General features: G+C 42.0%; 1 protein-coding gene across 1 annotated transcript; it reads left to right on the forward strand.

The window, feature by feature from the left end:
- Nucleotides 1-197: 197 nt before the first annotated feature.
- ZNF408 (zinc finger protein 408) lies at nucleotides 198-23,687 on the forward strand. The gene is made up of 5 exons (XM_073604310.1): nucleotides 198-257; nucleotides 12,375-12,589; nucleotides 12,673-12,719; nucleotides 17,420-17,949; nucleotides 22,064-23,687. Exons 2-5 carry the CDS (start codon nucleotides 12,380-12,382, stop codon nucleotides 23,650-23,652), a joined length of 2,376 nt encoding a protein of 791 aa, XP_073460411.1. The 5' UTR covers nucleotides 198-257; nucleotides 12,375-12,379; the 3' UTR covers nucleotides 23,653-23,687.
- The last annotated feature ends 765 nt before the right edge of the window (nucleotides 23,688-24,452 follow it).

Raw genomic sequence — 24,452 nt, forward strand, 5'->3', positions numbered from 1 at the left:
TGTGGAGAGCGCCGCTTCTGACTTGTTTCTATTTATTTCTTCATAGTCATACAAAGGGCTTATCTAATGCTGATAGTGCACTTCTAGAATGATAAAGAGCCAATAAATGTCTTTCTGTTTTAAATTGTTTTATTATGTGTATGTGCGGAACTTATTTGCAGATAGTTGTTTCCGGGGAGGCTGCATTCCTAGCAGAACCATTTCCGGTGCGCTAAAAAAAGCCGAATGTTTACTTCCGGTGGCGGGGCTGCTGACAGGTATGTTGGCATGGAGTGACTGGAGACGGGGGGGACTAGCAGCTTTTCAGCTACATTTTAGAATTTAAAGTTTGTCTCCACTTTTACATTCATATCTGGGACATTGTATTGATATATTATGGGTTCCCTTCACACAACATATCCAGTAATAATATTCACAGATTCCCTTGCCTTTCTTTGGAGAATGGTTATAGCATACCTCCCAACTTTTTGAGATGGGAATGAGGGACACCTATCGGCAAAAGTATGCAGGCATAGGACACACCCCTTGCCACGCCCCATTAAAGGAGAATTTTACAAAATACAAGATTGGTTAAACCCACAAGTGCTTTTTTTTTTTACCACTACTTTTCCTTTATATTGGCTTTTGGAATTTACAAATGCAGCAATTTAGAAATCAGATGAAAGGTTTAGTGCTGGAAAACACTTTTTGATAGAAAAAAAGTGCATTTTATATACATCTATATAGATCAGACCAAAATGAGGGACAAATGAGGAGGACAGAGGGACATTGCTCCAAATCAAGGACAGTCCCTTGAAATCAGGGACAGTTGGGAGCTATGGTTATAGGGCGGACACTACATGTAGGGCTGAAACAACTAATCGATTAATCGACAACTAATCGATTATGAAATTAATCGATTACTATTTTCATAATCGATTAATCGGCCAGTAACATAATGGGGTTAAACAAAACCCTAAAATGAGCCCTTTACAGAAGAACAAATAATCGCTACTGCAAATATTACTTTCACAGTTCTACACTAAAAAAAATTAACCCCTTACAGTAGTGATTATCTGCTTTTTTTGTACTATAAAGGGCTAATTTTAGTTTTTTTAACCCCATTAAGTTACTAAACGTCTTAGACCTGGTTCACATCTATGTGTTTTTTGGTGCTTTTTGCAGAAACGCACTACAGTTCATTTACATGTTTTCCTATGAGACACGTTCACACAAAACGGTGCTTTTTTGGTTCAATATACTTCAATGTAAAAGCTGCAGAAAAGCATGTAATGCGTTTTTGCAGCAATTTGTGTTTTTTATTCTGCCCAACAAAAAATTGGCCAAAAAAATGCAAAAATGCAAATCGCAGCAAAATCACGTGAGCAGAAATCAAAACCACAGCAAAAAGCACTGCAGAAACAGATCAAAAGCCAACAGCATAGGTGTGTACTGAGCCTTATGCTGGCCACATGAATCAATTTTCAGACGAGAATATTCAGACAAAAATCTTTGTACATTCGCTGAATGAAAGAACAAACATTCTTAAAATGACATTATTTTTGAAGGAAGACAGTGTTTTTGTTTTTAATAAAAAAATGTGATCACTGGGTCTGATGATATTTACCAGATTCGCCCTTTAATAGTATATACAGTATATATCCTCTAATAGTATATACAGTGTATATCCCCTCTAATAGTTTATACAGTGTATCTCTTCTAATAGTATATACAGTATATCTCCTCTAATAGTATGTACAGTATATCTCTTCTGTCTGTTATTCTCAGAGTGGATTCGATATTTTGCTCCCTAACCATATAGTTGGTTATTTATTTTTACCACTGCATAGAGATATGTAAGAATAAATTACCTTTTTAAAAAAACTTTACACATTAAGTAAATTATACACCACACTTTTTTTTTAAGGTTATTAACCGAATAATCGATTAATCGAAACAATAATCGGCCAACTAATCGATTATGAAAATAATCGTTAGTTGCAGCCCTAACTACATGCAGCTTCTATTATTCTGAATAGCTTCAATGTGACAAGCGAGGGACAGTCTTTTCTTTTTGCATTAAAGTGGGAAAAAAACAGACTCTTTATTGCAGAAGAGACAGACAAAAAATTCACTGACCTGCCTGTTCTCAATCCTCTGTAGAATGTACGGTGAGCTGCGCATGTGCAGCTCAGTTTACATTCTGTTCCTGGTGTGCCAGGCTGACTGCGCTCCTGTAGATGTGCAAGAGTGACATCATCTCATGCCAGCCAATCAAGACGGCTGAAGGCTGGTGTTTCATCAGTTTAGGCGACCCATCCGATTCTTGCAATGGAAGTGAAGTTCCGTCGCTGCCATCTTGCTACACCCTGCACTCTTCCACAGTAAGGATACAGTGAGAAGGTGGCAAGCGGACATCTTGTTACACCCACTGGAGTCTGGCATTTCACACTTATTTTTGCCACTAAACAAACAGAGCTTATATAGTGAAATACAGTATTTGGAAATCTGTATGACTGTTTTGATGTTGAATTGTAAAATCAGTGGTGTTCTGTCAGATCAGCAAACCTGTGAGATCAGCAGGAGTGCCGCTGCTTTTACAATTCAACATCAAAATAGTCAGAAGGATTTAAAAACACTGAATGCCACTTTAGAATCACTGTTTAGTGGTTAAAATAAGTGTGAATTGCCAGACTCCAATGGGTGTACCAAGATGTCTGCTTCCCACCTTCTTACTGTGGACGCGTGCAGGGTGTAGCAAGATGCGGCGATGGAACGTCACTTCCATTACAAATTCTGACAGGTCGCTGAATCTGACAAACACCGGCACCCAGAGGATGCTGGTGAGTGGCCTCATGGGAGTCAGACCATTGGAACAAAGATACAGTGCCTTGAAAAAGTATTCATACCCCTTAAGGTTTTCCACATTTTGTCATGTTACAACCAAAAATGTAAACGTTTGTTATGTGATAGACCAACACAAAGTGGCACATAACTGTGAAGTGGAAGGACAATGATAATTTGATTTTCAAAATTTTTTACAAATAAATATGTGAAAAGTGTGGCGTGCGTTTGTATTCAGCCCCTCTGAGTCAATACTTTGTAGAACCCCCTTTCACTGCAATTACAGTTTAGTTACAAATTTGTTTTTTAACAAATTTAGACAAATTCGTTAATTCGGAAATTTACAAATATTTCCGAATATTCAGAAATTCGGAAATCCAAAAATAAGAATGAAAATCCGACAATTCAAAAGAATTAAAATCCAAAAACCCGAAAATCTGATATAAAAATTAACTAATAATAACTAACTATTAAATTAGAGGTATTGGAATTTTCTTTGCAATTTGGCTGTTTGTGAGCGAATTTATCCGAAGTTACAAATTATCCGTAATAACGAATGCCGTATATAAACGAATTGAACATGACTAATAATAAATAATAATACGTTTTTATTATTTCGTTCAATTCCATTTGTTTAGATGCGACATTCTTTATTTCGGATAATTCGTAACTTCAGATAAATTTGTATTCATTACGTTCACTAACAGCCAAATTTCAAAGGACATTCCAATACCTCTAATTTAATGGTTAGCTATTATTAGTTGTTATTTAGAATTTATGTTTTTTCGGAATCTCCTTATGTAGAATTTTCACATTTTCCTTTCTTATTTTTCGAATTTCCGAAAAAAACAAATGAAACGAAAATTAACACATTTTTCGGCAGCACACATGTTGCCACAGATTCTCAGTTGGATTTAGGTCTGGACTTTGACTGAGCCATTCTAACACATGAATATGCTTTGATCTAAACCATTCCATTGTAGCTCTGGCTGTATGTTTGGAGTTGTTGTCCTTTTGGAAGCTGAACCTCTGCCCCAGTCTCAAGTCTTTTGCAGACTCTAATGCCGCGTACACACGGCTGGACTTCCCAACAGAAAAAGTCCAATGGGAGCCTTCGGTCGGACATTCCGACCGTGTGTATGCCCCATTGTACTTTTTCTGTCGGCATTTCCAATGGACTGAGATATAGAACATGTTCTAAATCTCTCAGTCGGAAATGCCGATGGAGTTTAGACCGTTCACAAGTCTGGCCGTGTGTACAGGTCATAACAGGTTTTCTTCTAAGATTGCCCTGTATTTGGCTCCATCCATCTTCCCATCAACTCTGACCAGCTTCCCTGTCCATGCTGAAGAAAAGCATTCCCCCAACATGATGCTGCCACCACCATGTCTCACAGTGAGGATGGTGTGTTCAGGGTGATGTGCAGTGTTAGTTTTCCGCCACACATAGCCTTTTGCTTTTAGGCCAAAAAGTTCGATTTTGGTCTCATTTGACCAGAGCTCCTTCTTCCGCATGTTTTCTGTGTCCCCCACATGATTTCTCAAAAACAGGACTTCTTATGGCTTTCTTTCAACAATGAATCTTCTTGCCACTCTTCCAGAAAGGCCAGATTTGTGGAGTGCACGACTAATAGTTGTCCTGTGGACAGATTCTCCCACCTGAGCTGTGGATCTCTGCAGCTCCTCCAGAGTTACCATGGACCTCTTGGCTGCTTCTCTGATTAATGTTCTCCTTGCCCGGCCTGTCAGTTTAGATGGACGGCCATGTCTTGGTAGGTTTGCAGTTGTGCCATACTCTCCATTTTCGAACGATGGATTGAACAGTGCTCCGTGAAATGTTTAACGTTTGGAATATTTTATTTATAACCTAACCCTACTTTAAACTTCTCCACAAGTTTATCCCTGACCTGTCTGGTGTGTTCCTTGGCCTTCATGATGCTGCTTCACAGAACAGCTGTATTTATACGGAGATTAAATTACACACAGGTGGATTCTATTTACTAATTAGGTGACTTCTGAAGGCAATTGGTTCCACTAGATTTTAGTTAGGGGTATCAGAGTACAGGGGGCTGAATACAAATGCATGCCACACTTTTCACATATTTATTTGTAATAAAAATGGAAAACCATTTATCATTTTCCTTCCACTTCACAATTATGTGGCACTTTGTATTGGTCTATAACATAAAATCCCAATAAAATACATTTACGTTTTTGGTTGTAACATGACAAAATGTGGAAAATTTCAAGGGGTATGAATACTTTTTCGAGGCACTGTAAGTTTTTTTTACTTTAGTTCCATTTTACAGTGACACTAAATTGTATATTTCTCCAAAAATCATCTATACACATCCACTACTCAAAGGGTAGGTCTACCTTCGCAGGGAAAAATATTGCAAATGGAAAAAAAAATAATTTGCAATTGCGCCACAAACCATATTGTAATAGCATGTTATTAAAGTAGAATATAGGCAACACTTTTTTATTTTTTATTTTAAATAGAGTAATTAAAGGTTATTAAAAAATATAAAGTCTCCCACCACAGATCAGAAACAATAGCAGCAGTTGTAATAACCCTTTAATGATAATAATAATAAACAACCCATCAACCATGCTCCACGGAAAATAAACAAATCCAAACAGAACACTTCACCCAATGATATCAACAATAATGTGGGTGCAAATAAAAATAAATGTACACATGAATTGCTGTTATTCAAAGTAAACATCAAAATTAATCTTATTTCAATAAAGTTATAAATTGATTTGCGTTTTAATGAGTGAAAAAAGTATTTGATCCATTATCAATCAGCAAAATTTCTGGCTCCCAGCTGTCTTCTATACAGGTAACAAGCTGAGATTAGGAGCACTCTCTTAAAGGGAATGTCCTAATCTCAGCTTGTTACCTGTATAAAAGACACCTGTCCACAGAAGAATTTTTAAATCAATCAATCAGATTCTAATCTCTCCACCATGGCCAAGACCAAAGAGCTGTCCAAGGATGTCAGTGATAAGATTGTGAACCTACACAAGGCTGGAATGGGCTGCATGGCCAAGCAGCTTGGTGAGAGGGTGACAACAGCTGGTACGATTATTTGCAAATGGAAGAGAAACAAAATAACTGTCAATCTCTCTCGGTCTGGGGCTCCATTGAAGGTCTCACCTCGCGGAGTTTAAATGATCATGAGAACGGTGAGTAATAATCCCAGAACTACACGGGAGAATCTTGTCAATGATCTCATGGCAAGTGGACCATAGTCACCAAGAAAACAATTGGTAACACACTACGTCGTGAAGGACTGAAATCCTGCAGTGCCCACAAGGTTCCGCTGCTCAAGAAAGCACATGTACAGGCCCGTCTGAAGTTTGCTAATGAAGATCTGAATGATTCAGAGGAGAACTGGGTGAAAGTGTTTTGGTCAGATGAGACCAAACCAAGCTCTTTGGCATCAACTCAACTCGCTGTGTTTTTAAGAGGAGGAGGAGTGCTGCCTATGACCTCAAGAACACCATCCCCACCGTCAAACATAGAGGAGGAAACATTATGCTTTGGGGGGGGTTTTTCTGCTAAGGGGACAGGACAACTTCACCACATCCAAGGGACGATGGACGGGGCCATGTACTGTCAAATCTTGGGTGAGAACCTCCTTTCCTCAGCCAGGGCATTGAAAACGGGTCATAGATGAGTATTCCAGCATGACAATGACCCACAACACAGGGCTAAGGCAACAAAGGAGTGGCTCGAGAAGAAGCACATTAAGGTCCTGGAGTGGCCTAGCCAGTCTCCAGACCTTAATCCCATAGAAAATATGTGGAGGGAGCTGAAGGTTCGAGTTACCAAATGTCAGCCTTGAAACCTTAATGACTTGTAAAGGATCTGCAAAGAGGAGTAGAACAAAATCCCTCCTGAGATGTGTGCAAACCTGATGGCCAACTACTAGAAAGGTCTGACCTCTGATTGCTCACAAGGGTTTTGCCCCCAAGTACTAAGTCATGTTTTGCGAAGGGGTCAAATACTTATTTCACTCATTAAAATGCAAATCAATTTATAACTTTTTTGAAATGCGTTTTTCTGGATATTTTTGTTATTCTGTCTCTCACTGTGAAAATAAACCTATCATTAAAATTATAGACTGATAATTTCTTTGTCAGTGGGCAAACATACAAAATCAGCAGGGGATCAAATACTTTTTTTCCCTCACTGTATATGTATTTAGTTCAAATCCATCAATAGAGAAAAGTTCCTCCAGTAAAGAAAAAAAATCAAAAAAGTTCATAGAAGTGCTGCTGTCGGTGGACAAAACAGAATTTTTTTTTTGAGTGATGTCAGCCTTGCCCAATTTCTTTTGTTAAACTGCTGAACCACTTTCACTCTGAACTTTTCCTGCATAAAGTTTAATCATTTTGTAGTCCACAGTAAGAACTAGGAGGGCTAATTACTCTCCTTGAGATAACACAGGGCAGCTCTGAATTTATGACATGATCAACAGGGTCTTTTGGCACTTATTTCACAAAAATAACAAAATGATTCCATTGGTTTATTTAACAGACCAAAAGGGAGCAAATAAGAGAAGTTTATTGTTTTGGGTTAGCATGCATTTCAATCCCGAAAAATAGGGTCAGCCTCCAGCCCATGAGGTTTTCTGATTGAACTATTTTATATATCCTTCAACAAACAGACAACAGCTAGATACTGAATATTTAATCACTTACGGACTGCAATGTACTGCAGACAGGGGAGTACTGGTATGTCTCTATCTGTTTCCAGGTTTAGGGCGTGCATGACCCCCCTCCTGCCGACACCTGCTGTGATTGCACACAGCGAGAGTTTGTCAGCTTGTCTCAGCCAATGATTCATGGCTGGGACCTGTAGATCGGCTGTGACCAATCACAGTCAGGAGCTCTGTGTTGATAATCAACACTGGGCTCTGTACAGAGGGAACGATGTCTTGGTTTCTTCTCCCTTCAAAGCAGGAATATGAAACAAAGAAAACGTTAGTAAAAAAAAAAAAAAACAGTAGATGGGGGGGGGGGGGGTCAATAGAACGAAGAAGCAGGTAAGAGACAGGTCTAGAAAAGAAAGTTCCTGCAGGCTGAAGAGCATAGAGAATTAGCCAGGATTACCCAGGCTAGTTGGGTGCAGGGTCAGAAGCGCGTATGATCACCACGGGCATTTTGAGGAATTTAGGGTGGGAATTATGGAGGATATTGGTCATCTTTTCATTGATCATTAGGGTAGTCCGGAGTTTTTGTATACTGTATGTATTCCAACAGTGAGAATTTATTTGTTTGCCTGAAGTCCAGGTTTAAAATTCTACTAACACCATGGAGGGGATAGTTAAAGAGTAATAGAAGGGCTTAAAGTTTTATATCCTGGAGAAAATGCTGCTCCAGGCTGCCAGGTTCTGCTCTCCATAATCCGAAGCTGAAGATCAGCCAGTTTGAACTTAATTATTTCCTGTAGCAGAGAAGAAATTGACGAATGCCTAAGCTTTTTGTCTTTTGAGCAGCACTGGAAGAAACCTGAAGCAGCTTTTCTCCAGGAAGGGTGAGCATTTCAGCTTTCCTATTAGTTTTATTTATTCAGTCAGTCATCCCAGCCAGAATACTAGCATAACTTTATAGAAAAATGTGAGCCTAAATCTTGATTGAGGACTTGTTCACACCAGATGCTTTGGACTGCATTGGGTAGCCTTGCCCTATGTAATCCCAATGCATAGACAAGGTTAAAAACCTTGTTCCCTATCATTGCAGTTCACACCACAACATTGCATTGGTGTGCACTGAAAAAAACGTACAGCATGCAAACATTGCAATAAACTTGGAACTAAAAAAGGTTGCAGTGCAATTCACTGTTTACAGCGCATCGGCACTGCTGCCTTCACATCACACAACAGCAGCCTTGCTGTAGTACACAGTGTTGATGTGAACAAGTCCTAAAGAATCAGTGCGGCCACATGTGAAATTTTGATAATAGGGGAATCTGCTGGGTTGACTTATCTGCTGTCTCTCAGCAGGAGCTCCAACGATGATCTCTCTGCTTTAGTTTCAGGCACTCTTCTTCCTCCTCTTCTGCTTCCTCACCTTTAAAAGTTCTCACTGCTCTTGTTATAGTCTCCATAATATCAAATAACCATAAATACCAAATACCTGAGTGGGTTCTCTTGGAAGATTCCCTCTCTACTACTGTTCTAATGACAGTATAAGTACTGAAATCACCCCATTGCCACATCCGTACACTCTAATTTGAAAACAAGAACGAACCCCTTGGAAAGGATTTTATAGACAAATTGGACCACAACAAATTATAAAAAATCTGTTATCCGTTACTACATAACAACTATTTGAAAATATGGTGGGCCGAACTTTGTAAAGATGTAAATACAGGCAGTCCCCGAGTTACAAACACCCGAGTTACGAACGACTCCTACTTACGAACGGCCTCAAATGCCGGCCACTTGTGCTCCATGCTGGTCCTGGATACCTCCGGACACATCCCATACTGCATGGCCAGAAGAGCCCCAGATAACATATACAAGATAACATAACAAGCGCCCGGAACATCCATGCACAGATGGACGTTACACTTACGAATGCAGTGTTCTGATCGGAAGTTACACTTACAAATGCAGTGTTCTGATCGGAAGTTACACTTACAAATGCAGTGTTGCGACTTACGAACAACTTCAACTTACAAACAAACCTACAGTCCCTATTGTGTTCTTAACTCGGGGACTTCCTATACATGTTTTTAATTGTGTCCATTTATGTTTCCTATGTATAATGAAATATCTCTTTTTTTGGGGGGGATTTTCTTTCCCTTTCAAGCCCAGTGATTAACGGGTGTGATAGTGCAAGGCACTGCCACTGTGAAAATGTAGAAGAAAATGACACAGGGTTTGCATTAAAGTGATTGTAAAGTTTTGTTTTTTTATTTAAAAAATAAATAAATAAATAACAAGCATGTTAAACTTACCTGCTCTGTTGCAGTGGATTTGCACAGAGCAGGCCAGATCCTCCTCTTCCCAGGTCCCTCTTCTGTGCTCCTGGCCCCTCCCTCCTGTTAAGTGCCCCCACAGCAAGCAACTTCCTATTAGGGCACCTGAGCCGAACTGCAGCTCCATGTATCCACCGAGACACTGAGCTGTGGTCTGGCCCCGCCCCTCTCTCTCCTGATTGGCTAACTGACTTTGATTGACAGCAGCAGGAGCCAATGGTCATGCTGCTGTGTCTCAGCCAAACAGGAGGGAGCGTCCCGGATGGCCGAGACACTCGTAGACATTGCTGGACAGAGATGGGGCTCCGGTAAGTTTTAGGGGGGCCGAGGGGGCTACTGCACACAGAAGGCTTTTTATCTTAATGCAGAGAATGCATTAAGATAAAAAAACCTTCTGACTTTACATCCCCTTTAAAGGATAAGTTCATCTTTGGGAACATGTTACATGTTCCACCCATTTTCAGGGTGGAACATGTAACATGGTTCCCAATGCTGCAGCCGCTGTCTAATCCCCCCCTCCCCTCCCTGTAACAGCAGTATGATGAGAAGTTCCCTGTACTAGCTGTCACTTTTTTAATTCAGCAGGGCTCTGCCCACGCAGCTGCATAATTCAGAGCTGTGTGAATGAACTACAAGTGCCGACATCCTTTGCAGCTGTTGGCTTGTAGTTGTCAATGAACTACCACGGCGTTGTGGAGCGTCAAAGTAGTTCACTGATTCCTTCTGTCAATGTATCTGCTTGTCTGTACGGGATGTATGAACATATAAATACTCTGACAGATTTGTAAGAGACCATGGCATCAGTGATCTGCTGTACGCTGGTGCAATGCTTTACAGACTCCAAAAAAAAAAATGCACATTTTTTTTACCTGCTAAATTATTTTATCCTTTAAGGCTTAAAGTGGTTGTAAACCCTGTTACACCATTTGTGCCTACAGGTAAGCCTATAATAAGACTTACCTGTAGGTACTGTAAATATCTCCTAAACCTGCACGGTTTAGGAGATTTTTACCATATACGCTTGTGCCGACGTCATCAGCACATGCACCATGAAGAAACGGACCTCCATGCCGTTTCTTCACTTGCAAGTGTCGTGACTGAGGGCTCCCGCACGGGAGTGATGTCAGGCGCCTCCGGCCAGTCACCTAGCCGGAGTCTGCGGCCCCGGAAGGAAGAGGGGCGAAGATGGATGCGGCCACCACTGGGACAACGCGGGTTTCGTTTGCAGGTAAGTGGCACATGATGGGCTAGTTTGCAATGCATACTAGCCCATTATGCTTTTACTCTGCAGAGGAAAAAAGAGGAAGTAAAACCCATCAGGGTTTACTTCCTCTATAATGTGAGGTTCGCACAAGGCTATTGTTTCTGAGCAGAGAAAGCTGTGTTTTTGGCTTTTTTGGATTCTGTAAACCTGGATTGGGACCTGGAGCTTGAATGTTCCCAAGTGTCTTGTGTGGTACGCTTCAATCCTGTGTCTGGATTTTACTGGATGTTTAAGTCTAAGGATAGTTTAGGGCTCCCAGTTTAGAGACGGCTCCCATATTGGAGACAGGAGTTCTCACTCAGGAGTCACAGTTGCTGTAGCCAGGAGTCAAGAGACAGAAAGTCTCACCCAGGAGTCAGAGGTGCCCCAGCCAGGAGACGGAAAGTCTTTTCCCAGAAGTCAGGTGGGTTCCTATCAGGGCCTGAGGAGAACCCCTACCCAGAGGCCAGGAGTGGGCAGCACAACAGGGCGCTGTGACTAAAGGCTGAGTGAGGCGAGAGAGTCAGGAGAGCTGGGCAATAAAGTTAGGCTAGGTTCACACCTGTGTGGGTGGTGCCGCTGCAAGACCCACACAAATTCCCGCAGCTGCAACCACCTGCACAGCGAAACGCAGGACTCACTGGCCGGTGCCATTAATCCTAATGACACGCCGCCCGCACTGTACTCGCGGTTCCCATGTGGGCTGTGATTTTTAAAGTAGTGCAGAGACTTCTTTCCTGTGTTTCATGGGGCACAGCAGCCCATTCAAAGCAATGGGCTATCGTGCCTGCATGGCCACGTAAATATGAACCTAGCCTCAGAGGGACTGGTAAGAAGAGCAGCGGTGCTCCTGACAAGGGAGCCAGGGACAGAGTATTTTCAGTTGACTATTCATGTTAATGTGGAAGAACCCCTGCACGGGCAATTGATGTTTATGTGAACTTTCCGTTTAATTCAATAAAAGTGGACTGCCATGCCCTGAAATACAGTTTGAACTGGCACAACTCATTTGAAAAGCACCTACAACGTAAACATAATCACCCAAACACCACACAGGGCAAACTGAGAAGCTAATCTCCCCATCAGGGACATAGCAATAAAAACATGGCAGAGGCTCCAATCCTTCCAAAAAAAAACAAACTTTATATACACTTTCATTTTTGGCCTTGGCTGAAGTGTACCTTTAATGACTAGGCCTGTTTAGGTATGATTGTTGGAAAAGCACAAACAGATCAGCCACCAAGGGTAGCATGTATTACTGCCATGGTTGTGATTATTGTTTACACCATCTTCCGCTTTCTGTCCATGCAGGTTGTATGAATTCATCAGTCTCCTTTCAGCCTGTGCAGTGCACAGAGGATGCTGTCTGGCAGGCTTTATGCAGCTTACCCCGTGGACTGGCCCTTGGCCCCTCTTTGTCGCAGGGGGAGGGCCTGGGCTTGTGGTGTGTTGGGGATCATTTGCCCGCTGGCTCATTCCTTCCTCCGCACATTCATGAAACTGGAGATGGCTTATTGGATAATCAGGTGAGTTGTGTGTATGTGTTATATCTGTCAGTTTATGTTCTGTATTTGTTTCTCTAAATTATTATCATTTTATATCCTTACAGGAAAACCAAACTTCATTGCTACCAGAAACTGTACTTAAATGGGTGAGGTATGTATGCGTAAAAGACCAGTAAATATACATCAACGTTTGTAAATTTAAAATATATTTTCATTTTATTTAGTGATCTACTGCATTTCTAAAGGATTTGTGAATGAAAATAAAGTAAAAAAAACTTGGGTAATGATATTTTTCGACGCAGAGGGTACCAATGGAGAGTAGCAAAAAGGGTGGCAGAGAACAACTTGCTTTCAAAAACTTGAGGAAAAAAAAAAGGCTTTATTTTAGTAAGGTTATTGTAACCAGCTTCATATTAGACCCCTTTCACACTGGGGGGTGCTGGCATTAGCGGTAAAGCGACGCTAGTTTTAGCGGCACTTTACCGCTGTTATAGCGGCGCTTTTCGTCCACTAGGAGGGCGCTTTTAACCCCCGCTAGTGGCCGAGGAAAGGGTTAAAATCGCCCTTGTTGCAGAGCTGCCGAAGTGCTTTGCAGGTGCTTCGGCAGCGCTGCCTATTCATTTTAATGGGCAGAGCGTTTTGGGAGCAGTGTATACACTGCTCCCGCACCGCCCCAAACATGCTGCTTGCAGGATTTTTTTTCCCGTCCTGCAAGCGCACCGCTCCAGTGCGAAAGCACTCAGGCTTTCACACTGGGGAGGCATGTGAGGCACTTTACAGGTACTATTTTTAACGCTAAAACGCCTGAAAAGCGCCCCAGTGTGAAAGGGGTCTTAGACATGCAAAGGTATAGGGACCATTCGTGTTTTGATGAGTAAAAGTACAAGATTACAAACACTTCACTCTAGTAGAAAGGTCAGTGCCTATATAAAAAAGGGTAAGAAAACGCTGATCCTTCTTCTGACAATATAAAGTGTTTATTTATTGACAGTTCAAATGGAGGCAATGCAATTTGGAGGACTGCTTTTTCTTCCTCAGGGCTTTAATTTGTAGTTTTTCTAGTACCAACTGCACCAACATCACCAAAGATTATACATTAAAAAAAAAAAACTATCAATTTAACCTATAATTTATACGATATCAATAAGTAGTAGGAGATAATTCATATATTAAAATGTCTCATTGAAAACATATAATTTGTGACATGAATTCATTAAAGTGTATCTAAAACCAAACCGTTTTAGGATTTTTAGAGGTTAGAATACCTGTCAGGTATACTGCTGTCTGGGGGTCCATAATGCTTCATTTAGATGGGTGCTGGCCCCTGTTCTGCATGCAGCCTGTCCTTGTTATTGCACCTGCATCCGTCCCAAGCTGTGTGCTATTAGCCTATAAAATTTGATACAGAAGCAGGCAGCCCTAAGGACACAATCGCATGTCAAACTATGACAGCAGTTTAGAAGCAACTGCAGGGACCCAAACACAGGTGGTGTGTGTTTGGGTCTGTGCAGCTGTCAAATTTTGACATGCGGCTGTGCTTGTGTGGGTGCTGTGTCTGCATATAACTCTGTAGCCTGCCAGCATGCACGCTGGTCGAATGCAGGCACAAAAACAAAGGCAGCCTGCATGCAGGATAGGTGGCAGCGCCCATTTGAAAGGAGCCATGGAGAGATTTCCCTTCAGTTTATGTTCTGGGGACAACCTTTTGACAGACAGGAAGTGAGGGAAAATCTGCAACAAGAAAACAAACAACAACTAACAGAGGTTCTTGCTTTCCACTTCTTAATGGAGGGAGGAGGGGAGACCAGGCATCAGACAAGCCTGGATCTGAGGCTTTGGCTGCTATATATCTTCAGCGAATCAAAGATCCAGGTCAGTTCCTGCCGGAAATGCGGGTATCAGCAGTTTTTTTTTTTTTGCACAGGCCCTTTTTTTAAATAAAAATTATTCATATTACGAAGGTAAATGGTAAAAATATTGGAAATAAACAATTGTAGCTAAAAGCGTGTTTGATTCCAAAGCATCAAGAACAACATTAAAGTAAAAGCTAAACAGGAAAGCTAAACATCAAAGATGTGTGTGGGTTGAGCTTTCCTGTTTAATTCTTTATTACTTTTATTTGTTTTCCTTGATTGCTATATTTGAATGTCCAGCTATGTTAAAATAATCAGATGGCAGAATGTTTCATTGAGAAATGTAAACCATTTTTTTCCTCATCATTCTCTCATGTGTTTGATGTTTTTAATCAAGTTATATGTGGCCTGGATGGAAAGCTGTAAAATTCCTATACAGAGTCGGTTGGCAAAATGAAAACTGACATACAGTATATAATGTAGTTCATCATTTGCAGTAACATAAAATGTTAACATGAATTTATTACCTATAGATCCTGCCAGTAGTTTCTTTATTTTTCAAATTCCTGTAGTTGGATGTGAACCTGCACAGCAGTGTTATAACCGTCGGGAGAGCAGTCCTAGATCAACACGTAATTTCAAATGCACTTTAAATGAGAGACAAACCATTTAAAGCCCAACTCCAACTAACACATGTTAAAGCAGAACTTTACCCAAAAGAGGAAGTTTTTTTACATCCTCCCCCTTCCTCTGCCATATTTAGCACTTTTTGGGGGGGAGTGGGTACCTGGTTTTCACAGGTACCTGCTCCCACTTACAGTCAGATCGCTGTGGCGGCCCCCTCTTTCCCCTGCAGTTTTCTGGGACACACCACAGGTCCCTGAAGGCTGTGGGGCCATTCACAAGGCGCAGCGCGGCTCATGCATGCGCAGTGGGAAACCCGCTGTGAAGCCACACAGTTGTGGCTGTGAAGGCTTCACTGCTTCACTGCTGGTTTCTCTTAGTCAAGATGGTGGTGCTTGGACCCCGAAGCCGATTGAAGAATCGGCTTGGGTGAGGACAACCCTGGATCCTTGGACAGGTAAGTGTCCTATATTAAAAGTCAGCAGCTATAGTATTTGCAGTTGCTGACTTTTATATTTTTGGGGGGAGGCTGGAGCTCCTCTTTAAGTAGTTACAGCAACAATTTGTTTTATCTTTCGTAAAAAAGAATTATCCCATATAAATAAGGGCTGACTTGTCACTCTTACCGGAGATATGGTTTTTCCCAACCTCTTGAATTTTGTTGGAGAGCTTGGTCTGTTATACACTACTACTGACAGGATCAACAAGTAATCAAACTATGTTACAGGGGAGACTCAAAAATAAATAAAATGTCAGGTTGCTGCTATTGACGTGCCCTTTTTTTATTTTCTGAAATTTCCACTTTTAAACAAGCCAGTGTGATGTCAATACACTAGCCCAAAAAGTAGTATTCATAGTATACACTATATTACCCAAAGTATTGGGACGTCTGCCTTTACACGCACATGAACTTTAATGCCCCCCCCCCAGTCTTAGTCTGTAGGGTTCAATATTGAGTTGGCCCACCCTTTGCTGCTATAACAGCTTCAACTCTTCTGGGAAGGCTGTCCACAAGGTTTAGGAGTGTGTCTATGGGAATGTTTGACCATTCTTCCAGAAGCGCATGTTTGAGGTCAGGCACTGATGTGGACGAGAAGGCCTGGCTCACAGTCTCCGCTCTAATTCATCCCAAAGGTGTTCTGTCGGGTTGAGGTCAGGACTCTGTGCAGGCCAGTAAAGTTCCTCCACCCCAAACTCGCTCATCCATGTCTTAATGGACCTTGCTTTGTGCACTGGTCCAAATCATTTGGTGGAGGAGGGATTATGGTGTGGGGTTGTTCTTCAGGGGTTGGGTTTGGCCCCTTAGTTCCAGTGAAGGGAACTCTTAAAGTGTCAGCATACCAAGACATTTTGGACAATTTCATGCTACCAACTTTGTGGGAACAGTTTGAGGATGGCCCCTTCCTGTTCCAACATGACTGCGCATCAGTGCACAAAGCAAGGTCCATAAAAAAAAAAAATGAATGAGAGAGTCCTGACCTCAACCCAATAGAACACCTTTGGGATGAATTAGAGCAGAGACTGCAAGCCAGGCCTTCTCGTCCACATCAGTGCCTGACCTCACAAATGCACTTCTGGAAGAATGGTCAAACTTTCCCATAGACACACTCCTAAACCTTGTGGACAACCTTCCCAGAAGAGTTGAAGCTGTTATTGCTGCAAAGGGTGGGCCAACTCAATATTGAACCCTACAGACTTATGCCCTGTACACACGGTCGGACATTGATCAGACATACCGGCAACAAAATCCATGGATTTTTTCCGACGGATGTTGGCTCAAACTTGTCTTGCATACACACGGTCACACAAAGTTGTCGGAAAATCAGATCGTTCTGAACGCGGTGACGTAAAACACGTACGTCGGGACTATAAACGGGGCAGTAGCCACTAACTTTCATCTCTTAATTTATTCTGAGCATGCGTGGCTCTTTGTGCGTTGGATTTGTGTACACACAATCGGAATTTCCGACAACGGATTTTGTTGTCGGAAAATTTTATAGCCTGCTCTCAAACTTTGTGTGTCGGAAAATCCGATGGAAAATGTGTGATGGAGCCTACACACGGTCGGAATTTCCGACAACAAGGTCCTATCACACATTTTCCATCGAAAAATCCGACCGTGTGTACAGGGCATTAGACTGGGATGCCATTAAAGTTCATGTGCGTGTAAAGGCAGACGTCCCAATACTTTTGGTAATATTGTGTACCTCTCTAGTTTAACTCCAGATAACTGCATATCATATCCTCCTTTGTGAATGTGTTATTTTCTGTAAGCTTGCTGAATTAGTAGACCTAAGAACAACATGTGTACAGTTTATTAAAAAGAGCAGATGGTTTCCGGGTTTTTTGACTGCAGGCTATAATGTTTTTTCAGGTTTGCGAGAAGTAGCCCAAAACATGTGAATGTGAGAATATGCAATCTCAGTGGAAGTCTGCATCTTCAGGTCATCTCACCAATTCAGCCAGGTTCCGAATTGTTAATTCTACAAGAGGATAATGGCAATTGCACTGAAGAAACTGAACATATTAATGAAACAAAAAGAGAACCTATTCCATCCACCAAAACTGCATCTAGTGATTCCATTCCCAAAGATTCTGTCAAGTCACCGATGGAGACTGGAGGTGATGAACTAACAAAGCCTGCCAAAGAAATATCAGTCAGTACAAAATCTCCATTATCCCCACAGCCTGAAGAACTGGTTGTAACGCCACATCCAAAGGGATCTTCTTCTTTAGGGACCCCAGAGATTGAGAGGACAGAGCCAGTGACACCAGAAGCTGAAGCATTTTCACCACTTGCTCCAGAGCCAGAAGGAGCCAAACTGTCACTTAATGCAGACTCAAGTACTGCCACTGACGGGACCGCACTCGAGCAGAGTAGTGCAGTAAAGACCAAGGATACAGGTGTGTATTCAAGTCTCCAGAGTATATATTGTCTCACCTTATCACTTAGTTATGGGTAATCAGTTACACAGGTAAATGGATAATCATCACTGTCACTTTATATGATTTTAATTTTATTTATTTTTTTATAACGCTTGCATTTACTGAAGCACAAAGAGGCACTTTTTTTTTTCTTTATATGCCATTTCCTTTAGTTATTCCTCTTTCCCTCAGAGGACTCACAAGTCCTTCTACCTGGTAGAATGGTGGGCAGGGTCTAGCAGTGCTTCTATGTCCCAGTATGAGGCTGGAAGAGAAGTAACCCTGTAGGTTTTGTTAGCACTTGCCCCCGACAGACAGCACCTTTCCAGTGACAAAGTGCTGATTTCATTATTTACTGCTATAAAGAGACAGAGCAGAGAAAGGCTGACAACTCTGCTGCAAATTCAGCCAAGATACAATAATCTTAACCCTCCACAGTACATGAGGTAGTCTGAGCAGCACTGGTAAAATTTTGAAAGCAAGAATAGCTTTATTTAATTTTTTTTTTAATTCTATATTTTATTTCAGCAATTTTTATACGTATAAACAAAAACAATTTAGTTGCATGCATATCACAGAGTATATCTTAATACAAATCGATTCTATTTTCAACGGATATATATATGGCCATTACTTAAAGAATAGCTTTAAAATAACATTAAACATTATCATAAAGCTAGTCCTTTTTTTTTTTTTTTTTAATTCTCTATTTAGTGCTATAACGACAAGGCTCTCTATTTAGTGGCATGCATCATGAAATAATAACATGACAAGGCAACATGAGCGGGTACAAAGTGACCATCAAGAACAATTTTTATAAATATAGAGACAGCCTGGTACAAAAGACATAACTATATTATTATCTAATCGATCGTCCTGCTTGGGGCATGTGCCCTTATAGTACCATTAGGTGGAAGGTGGTATAGACAAATCATTACATACCAAGTATATATACGAGAGGATGGTAGCTAGTGGATAATGTACAGGTGGTTTGTAAGATGGAATACTCATAAGTGGGACTTCCAATCGGTCAGCCAGTCCTTTCTTACGGGAAATATGAATTCTGCATGAAAGGGGTAAACCTACAGATACACTAGGACAATAATCATGTCAGTTACAGTCTTTGTAAGGCTGATCCTACACTTTAAAATATGATCCTTACTCACTCTGTAGGCATTGACATAGAGTATTCTAAATCACTTTTTGAAATCCTTCAAGCCAAGTCTGTTTTTTACTGTAATTATGTGATTAGGCGCAGTACTGGGTTAACAAACATTACATCCTGATAACAGGTATGTTTTGTTAAATACAACATATTCCATGCATCATTCTGCTGTTAATTGATTTTGATCAGACTTTGGGGAGGCAGTGATCCAATTATAAGATGAGTAAGTGAGTACTGCTATCTGGCAAAGAAAGGATTTTTAGTAACATTAAGTTGGCTTGCATACAGTTGTCTGTTACATTAAGGGCTCATGCACACAGGCATACCTATCCATACACTTGTTTGAAGGGCCATCTTCACCCATGTGAGATGCATAAGTGTTCCGGATACAGCCGCTGGACACAATTTGACAGCCAAGCAAGTGCAGTGCACTGAATGCAGATAGTGTATTTGGGGCTGCACACCCACATAGCTGTCAAATTGAACCAGCGGGTGTGTCTATGCAGCCACTATGTCTTAGGGCCCTTTCACACAGCCTGTCGGTTTTTCTGGCGGACTTGATCGGACCCTCCATTCACCCCTATGGAGCGGCGGATGTCAGCGGACACATGTCTGCTGACATCTGCCATTATGCGATCCGATCCTGTCCGCAAAATCCAGACGGATGGTTGTCCTATTTTCTATCCATCTGGTGGATCGGATGAAAACGGACAGGCGGTCCGTTTTTGATCCGATCTCCCCATAGAGGAGAGCAGGACTGGGTCCGTCTCCACTCTGCTCAGTAAACAGACACAGACCTGTCATCCGCCTGCTCAGCAGAGCGATCCCCCGCTGAGCAAGTGATCCCGCAAAAAAATGGAGGAGCCCATATGAAAGGGACCTTTATAGTCACAAACAAAACTGCCTACAGGTGGATGCATTAAACACGTGTGCATCTAAAGCAGGTGAAGATGGACCTTCTTGCGGATGTGCAAATATGTATGCCTGTGTGAATGAGGTTTTAACCTGAAACAGTGTTACCATACAAGCTTGGGGAGAAGGGACTAAAGCAATCAAAAATCCCTCACTCTAATCCGTGTGTAGCACAGTAAAGCCTTCTTCGAACAGAAGGTATGCACATGTCTCATTTCATTACATATCCCCAAAAATAAGAGGATTATTCCTCTTTTCAGAACAGTGGACAGAGCCATACAAATCATATTCCAGTGGTCCTGGATGTGCATCTGGCCAGTTGGGAAAGACTAGAACTCCTGCCTGGTTTTTACTGCTATCCAAGCTTTTTTAGAGGGATTTTCCCTCAGTTCCTGTCCTGCTGATAACCGTTTCACTACAGGAAGTGAGTTAAAAGCTACAGGAAAACAGATATAAACCTGACAAAGGATTTTACCCTTCCCCTATTCTACTACAGAAAAGCATTTTTTATTTCTGTCTGTGTTTCTATTGGAGAGTTTGCCCCATTACAAAAAAATTTCAGTTTGACATACAATATACGTAATAAAATGTATGGAAAATTATGATTTACATAGCATAACGGGTAAGATTGGAAGGTGACCAAAAAGTACATAAATACAGGCTTGACTATGGATATATGCAGTTCTAACCTGTTATTATATATTATTTAGTGAGTTTAACCTGGCATTAGCAGTACAACTATTCGGGCAAAAATTGATTTATCAGTGTGCACACAACTTCAGATCAGCTCCAATTTTGCACTTCAAACCGCAGATCAGCCCCAATTCCTGCACTTTACTTTCAATGATTTTATTCAGTTTTTTTGACAGTACATATTAAGACCTTGGCATTATTACAATACAGTGTACAGTTTTTATAGTCCATCTAACATATAGCATAGGTATGAACAATTAACCTCTTACTATCTCAAGGCCATTTAACAATGGCTCTATTATCAACGTTGCCTTATCTGGGTTGTCTACGTTGATTTATAGCAGACTATACAGTGGGTCCCAATTCCTGCACTTTAAACCTCAAATCTGTTCCAGTTCCTGCGCCTTCAAATCTCAGATTAGCCCCGGTGCATGCACCTTTAGGGCTCATTCAGATGGACAATTAGTCCCATCCTCTGTGCAGAGCTGCTGGCAACTGAATATGCATCTACCTTGGAGCTGCATGCAGGCAGCCCATTGAGGTGGATGCACACACAGCGTCTGCACAGATACAATCACATGTCAAAGTTTGACATGCGGGCAGGAGCGGGTGCAATGGATCCAAACTCAGACACTGTGCATTTGGATCCATGCACCCACTCCTGCATGCATGTTAGATCCACTTCTCTGGGATGCCTGCAAGAAGCTCCGAAGTGGATTCACATGCATCTGCCAGCGGCTCTGCACAGAGGACAGGAATAATTGCCTGTCTGAATGAGACCTTAGATGGGTTGTAGGCAACCTCGGCCCTCCAGCTGTTTTGAAACTACAAGTCCCATGAGACATTGCAAGACCCTGACAATCACAGGCATGACTCCTAGAAGCAAAGACATGATGGGATTTGTAGTTTCACCACAGCAGAAGGGTCGAGGTTTCCTACCCCTGCCTTAGATTAACCCCAAACCCTGTACTTTCAGAAATGCAAGCTACCAATTTAGGGGTGCTAGCATTATACTGACATCCTCAGCGACTGGTGGGCTTGAAGTGGGTGGATTAGGCTTTGTAATTTGCATTAGGGGAGATTTCAGTTGTTGCCAGCACAAAAGGTATCATGTGCCCACCCGATTACATGTGCCAGGGATTGAGGATGCCAGCTTTAAATGATTCCTATTTTGAGAACATACAGAGTTCCTCCATTATTTATATTACTTTCCCAGAATGCTTTGCTCATTAAGAAAGTGAAAAAATATATTCAGAAACAGCTTTGAACTATGTATGTAAGCGCATTAACATTGGTGTAATTGGTAATTATCCTTCCTTGTAGAATCGGCTGATGTGGCTCACTCAGATGATATGAAAGAAGAGGCAGTGAATGATAACAAACATGTGAACTGCAGCCAGGATGGGACAAAATGTCAGGATTCTAGTATCCTTTTGTCCAGGTCCAACAAAGGTTCTGGAAGAGAGAGCAAGACCAGGAATACAGAAAGTAAAAAGAAGACAACTGAGAGAGGGAAGAGCAAACTAAGAGAAAACAAATCAAATGTAGATGTTGACAAACCAAAGATGACAACAACAGGTAAGGCAGTGAAGCGGAAGTGCTCCCCTACTCCAGTAAAAAGCAGCGATAACCCAGCTAAGATCTCCAGATTAGAAGGAGATGAAGAAGATGACAATTCTAAAGATGTAAAAAAGGAGAGTATTAGTAAGAGCACAAAACTAAAGGCACCATCAGAACGCAAGTTCCATTGTCCAGACTGCAATAAAAGCTTCAGCCAGATAGGCCATCTACGACGACACAGTTTTATCCACAGTGGCCACAAGCCATTCCTGTGTACAGAGTGTGGTAAAGCCTACTGCTCAGAGGAGAGCTTTAAAGCCCACCTTTTAGGTCACCAGGGTCTCCGTCCTTTTAAATGCACACTCTGTGATAAAGCATATGGCACACAACGTGACCTGAAAGAGCATGCTGTGCTCCATACAGGGCAAAGGCCCTACCGCTGTGAGGACTGCGGTAAAAGCTTTGCCCGCCGTCCTACTTTACGTATCCACCGTAAGAATTATTGCACACCAAGGACCGATGACGCTAAAACTCCTCTCCTTTGCACAGTGTGCAACAAGCAGCTCGCCAACAGTTGCTCATTGCGCAATCACATGCTCGTACACACAGGGGAAAAACCTTATACGTGTCCAGACTGCGGCAGTACCTTCCGCCACAAGGGGAACTTGCGGATTCACCAGCGCCTTCATACTGGTGAAAAGCCCTACAAGTGCCAGTTCTGTGGAGATTCGTTTCCCCAGCAGCCTGAGCTAAAGCGGCACTTGATCCTGCATACAGGAGAAATGCACTTGTGTACTGTCTGCGGCAAGGCATTAAAAGACCCCCATACCTTGCGTGCCCATGAGCGCCTTCATGCAGGCGACCGCCCATTCATATGCCAGTATTGCGGAAAATCCTACCCCATTGCTACGAAGCTTCGGCGCCACCTCAAATCCCACCTGGAGGAAAAACCATTTCGCTGCCACCTATGTGGCATGGGCTATAATCTGCAGCACAGTTTGAAGCGCCATTTGCATAGCCACAGAGATCACGAACTGAAAGAGGATTCTGCTACAGAGTCAGTGGCGGAGCACACGCTAGTATTGCTGCAGTTAGTTGAGCCAGAGGGATCTGCTGAGAACTCAAACAGGATACTGATTACAGACTTTGCAGAGAGCTCTGAAGCAGGTCATTCCCACAATACCTCAGCACTGCTTCTTCCACTGAACTCTGAAATGTTAGAAGTCTCTGCAGGCCCCAATCACCATGGTGGAATCCTGCAGAGGGAGCATGGCCCTGGAATAATACTGGTTCCTCAGGCACTGGGATTCAGCACTGTGGTAGAGGAAGTGGAGGTTGAATGCCATGTATAAAACTTGTCTCTATAAAACATGTTTTTTCATCTGTATCCTGGTGTAAAAGTTTGTGTAGCTAAAAAAAAACTATTGAGGTTTAAAGCAAACCTGGCAGACACTGCTGATTAAAACTCAGAAACCCCTAACTGTAGGCACTCCAAAGTGCCTGTCTGTACTTTAATCAAACTCCTTATCCTCTGTTGTGATTGGAGAGCACCCCCTCAACCTTCTAAAAGATGAGGCAATCTGATTGGATGGTGGGTTGATGATCAAAAGGTGAACACAGTTCAGAGTTTTAAACCTTTTCTGTAATGTAAGCCCAAGATTTCATAGATGGGTACACACCTGTACTAATGCAATGTTAGACAACTTGACGGAATGCTATAAATCAGGGGTGTCAAACTCATTTTCATTGCAGGCCACCTCAGCATTATGGTTGCCCTTAAAGGGCCAGTTGCATCTGTAAGACTATATAAACTTATCCAGGGCTTTTTTTCTCTCCAAACTGCATCATACAGTGGGTGTTGCCAAATTTCACAGTGGGAGAATTTTAAATAGGCAATAAATACCAGGAGTGTGTTATATACGGAGTTCAGGGATGCTCTACTTACCTTGTACAGGGTTCAGCGGTGCGCTATGCACAGAGTACAGGGTTCAGCGGTGCGTTATGTACAAAGCAGACCTTCAGAGGTGCGCTACGTACAGAGTGCAGAGTTCAGGGGGTGCGCTGTGTACAGCATACAGAGTGCAGGGTTGAGGAGTGTGCTACATGTAGAGTGCTGGGTTTGGGGGTGTGCTATGCACATTGTGCAGGGTTC

This window comes from Aquarana catesbeiana, linkage group LG11 (assembly GCF_042186555.1).
Source record: "Aquarana catesbeiana isolate 2022-GZ linkage group LG11, ASM4218655v1, whole genome shotgun sequence".
NCBI classification, from domain to species: Eukaryota; Metazoa; Chordata; class Amphibia; order Anura; family Ranidae; genus Aquarana; species Aquarana catesbeiana.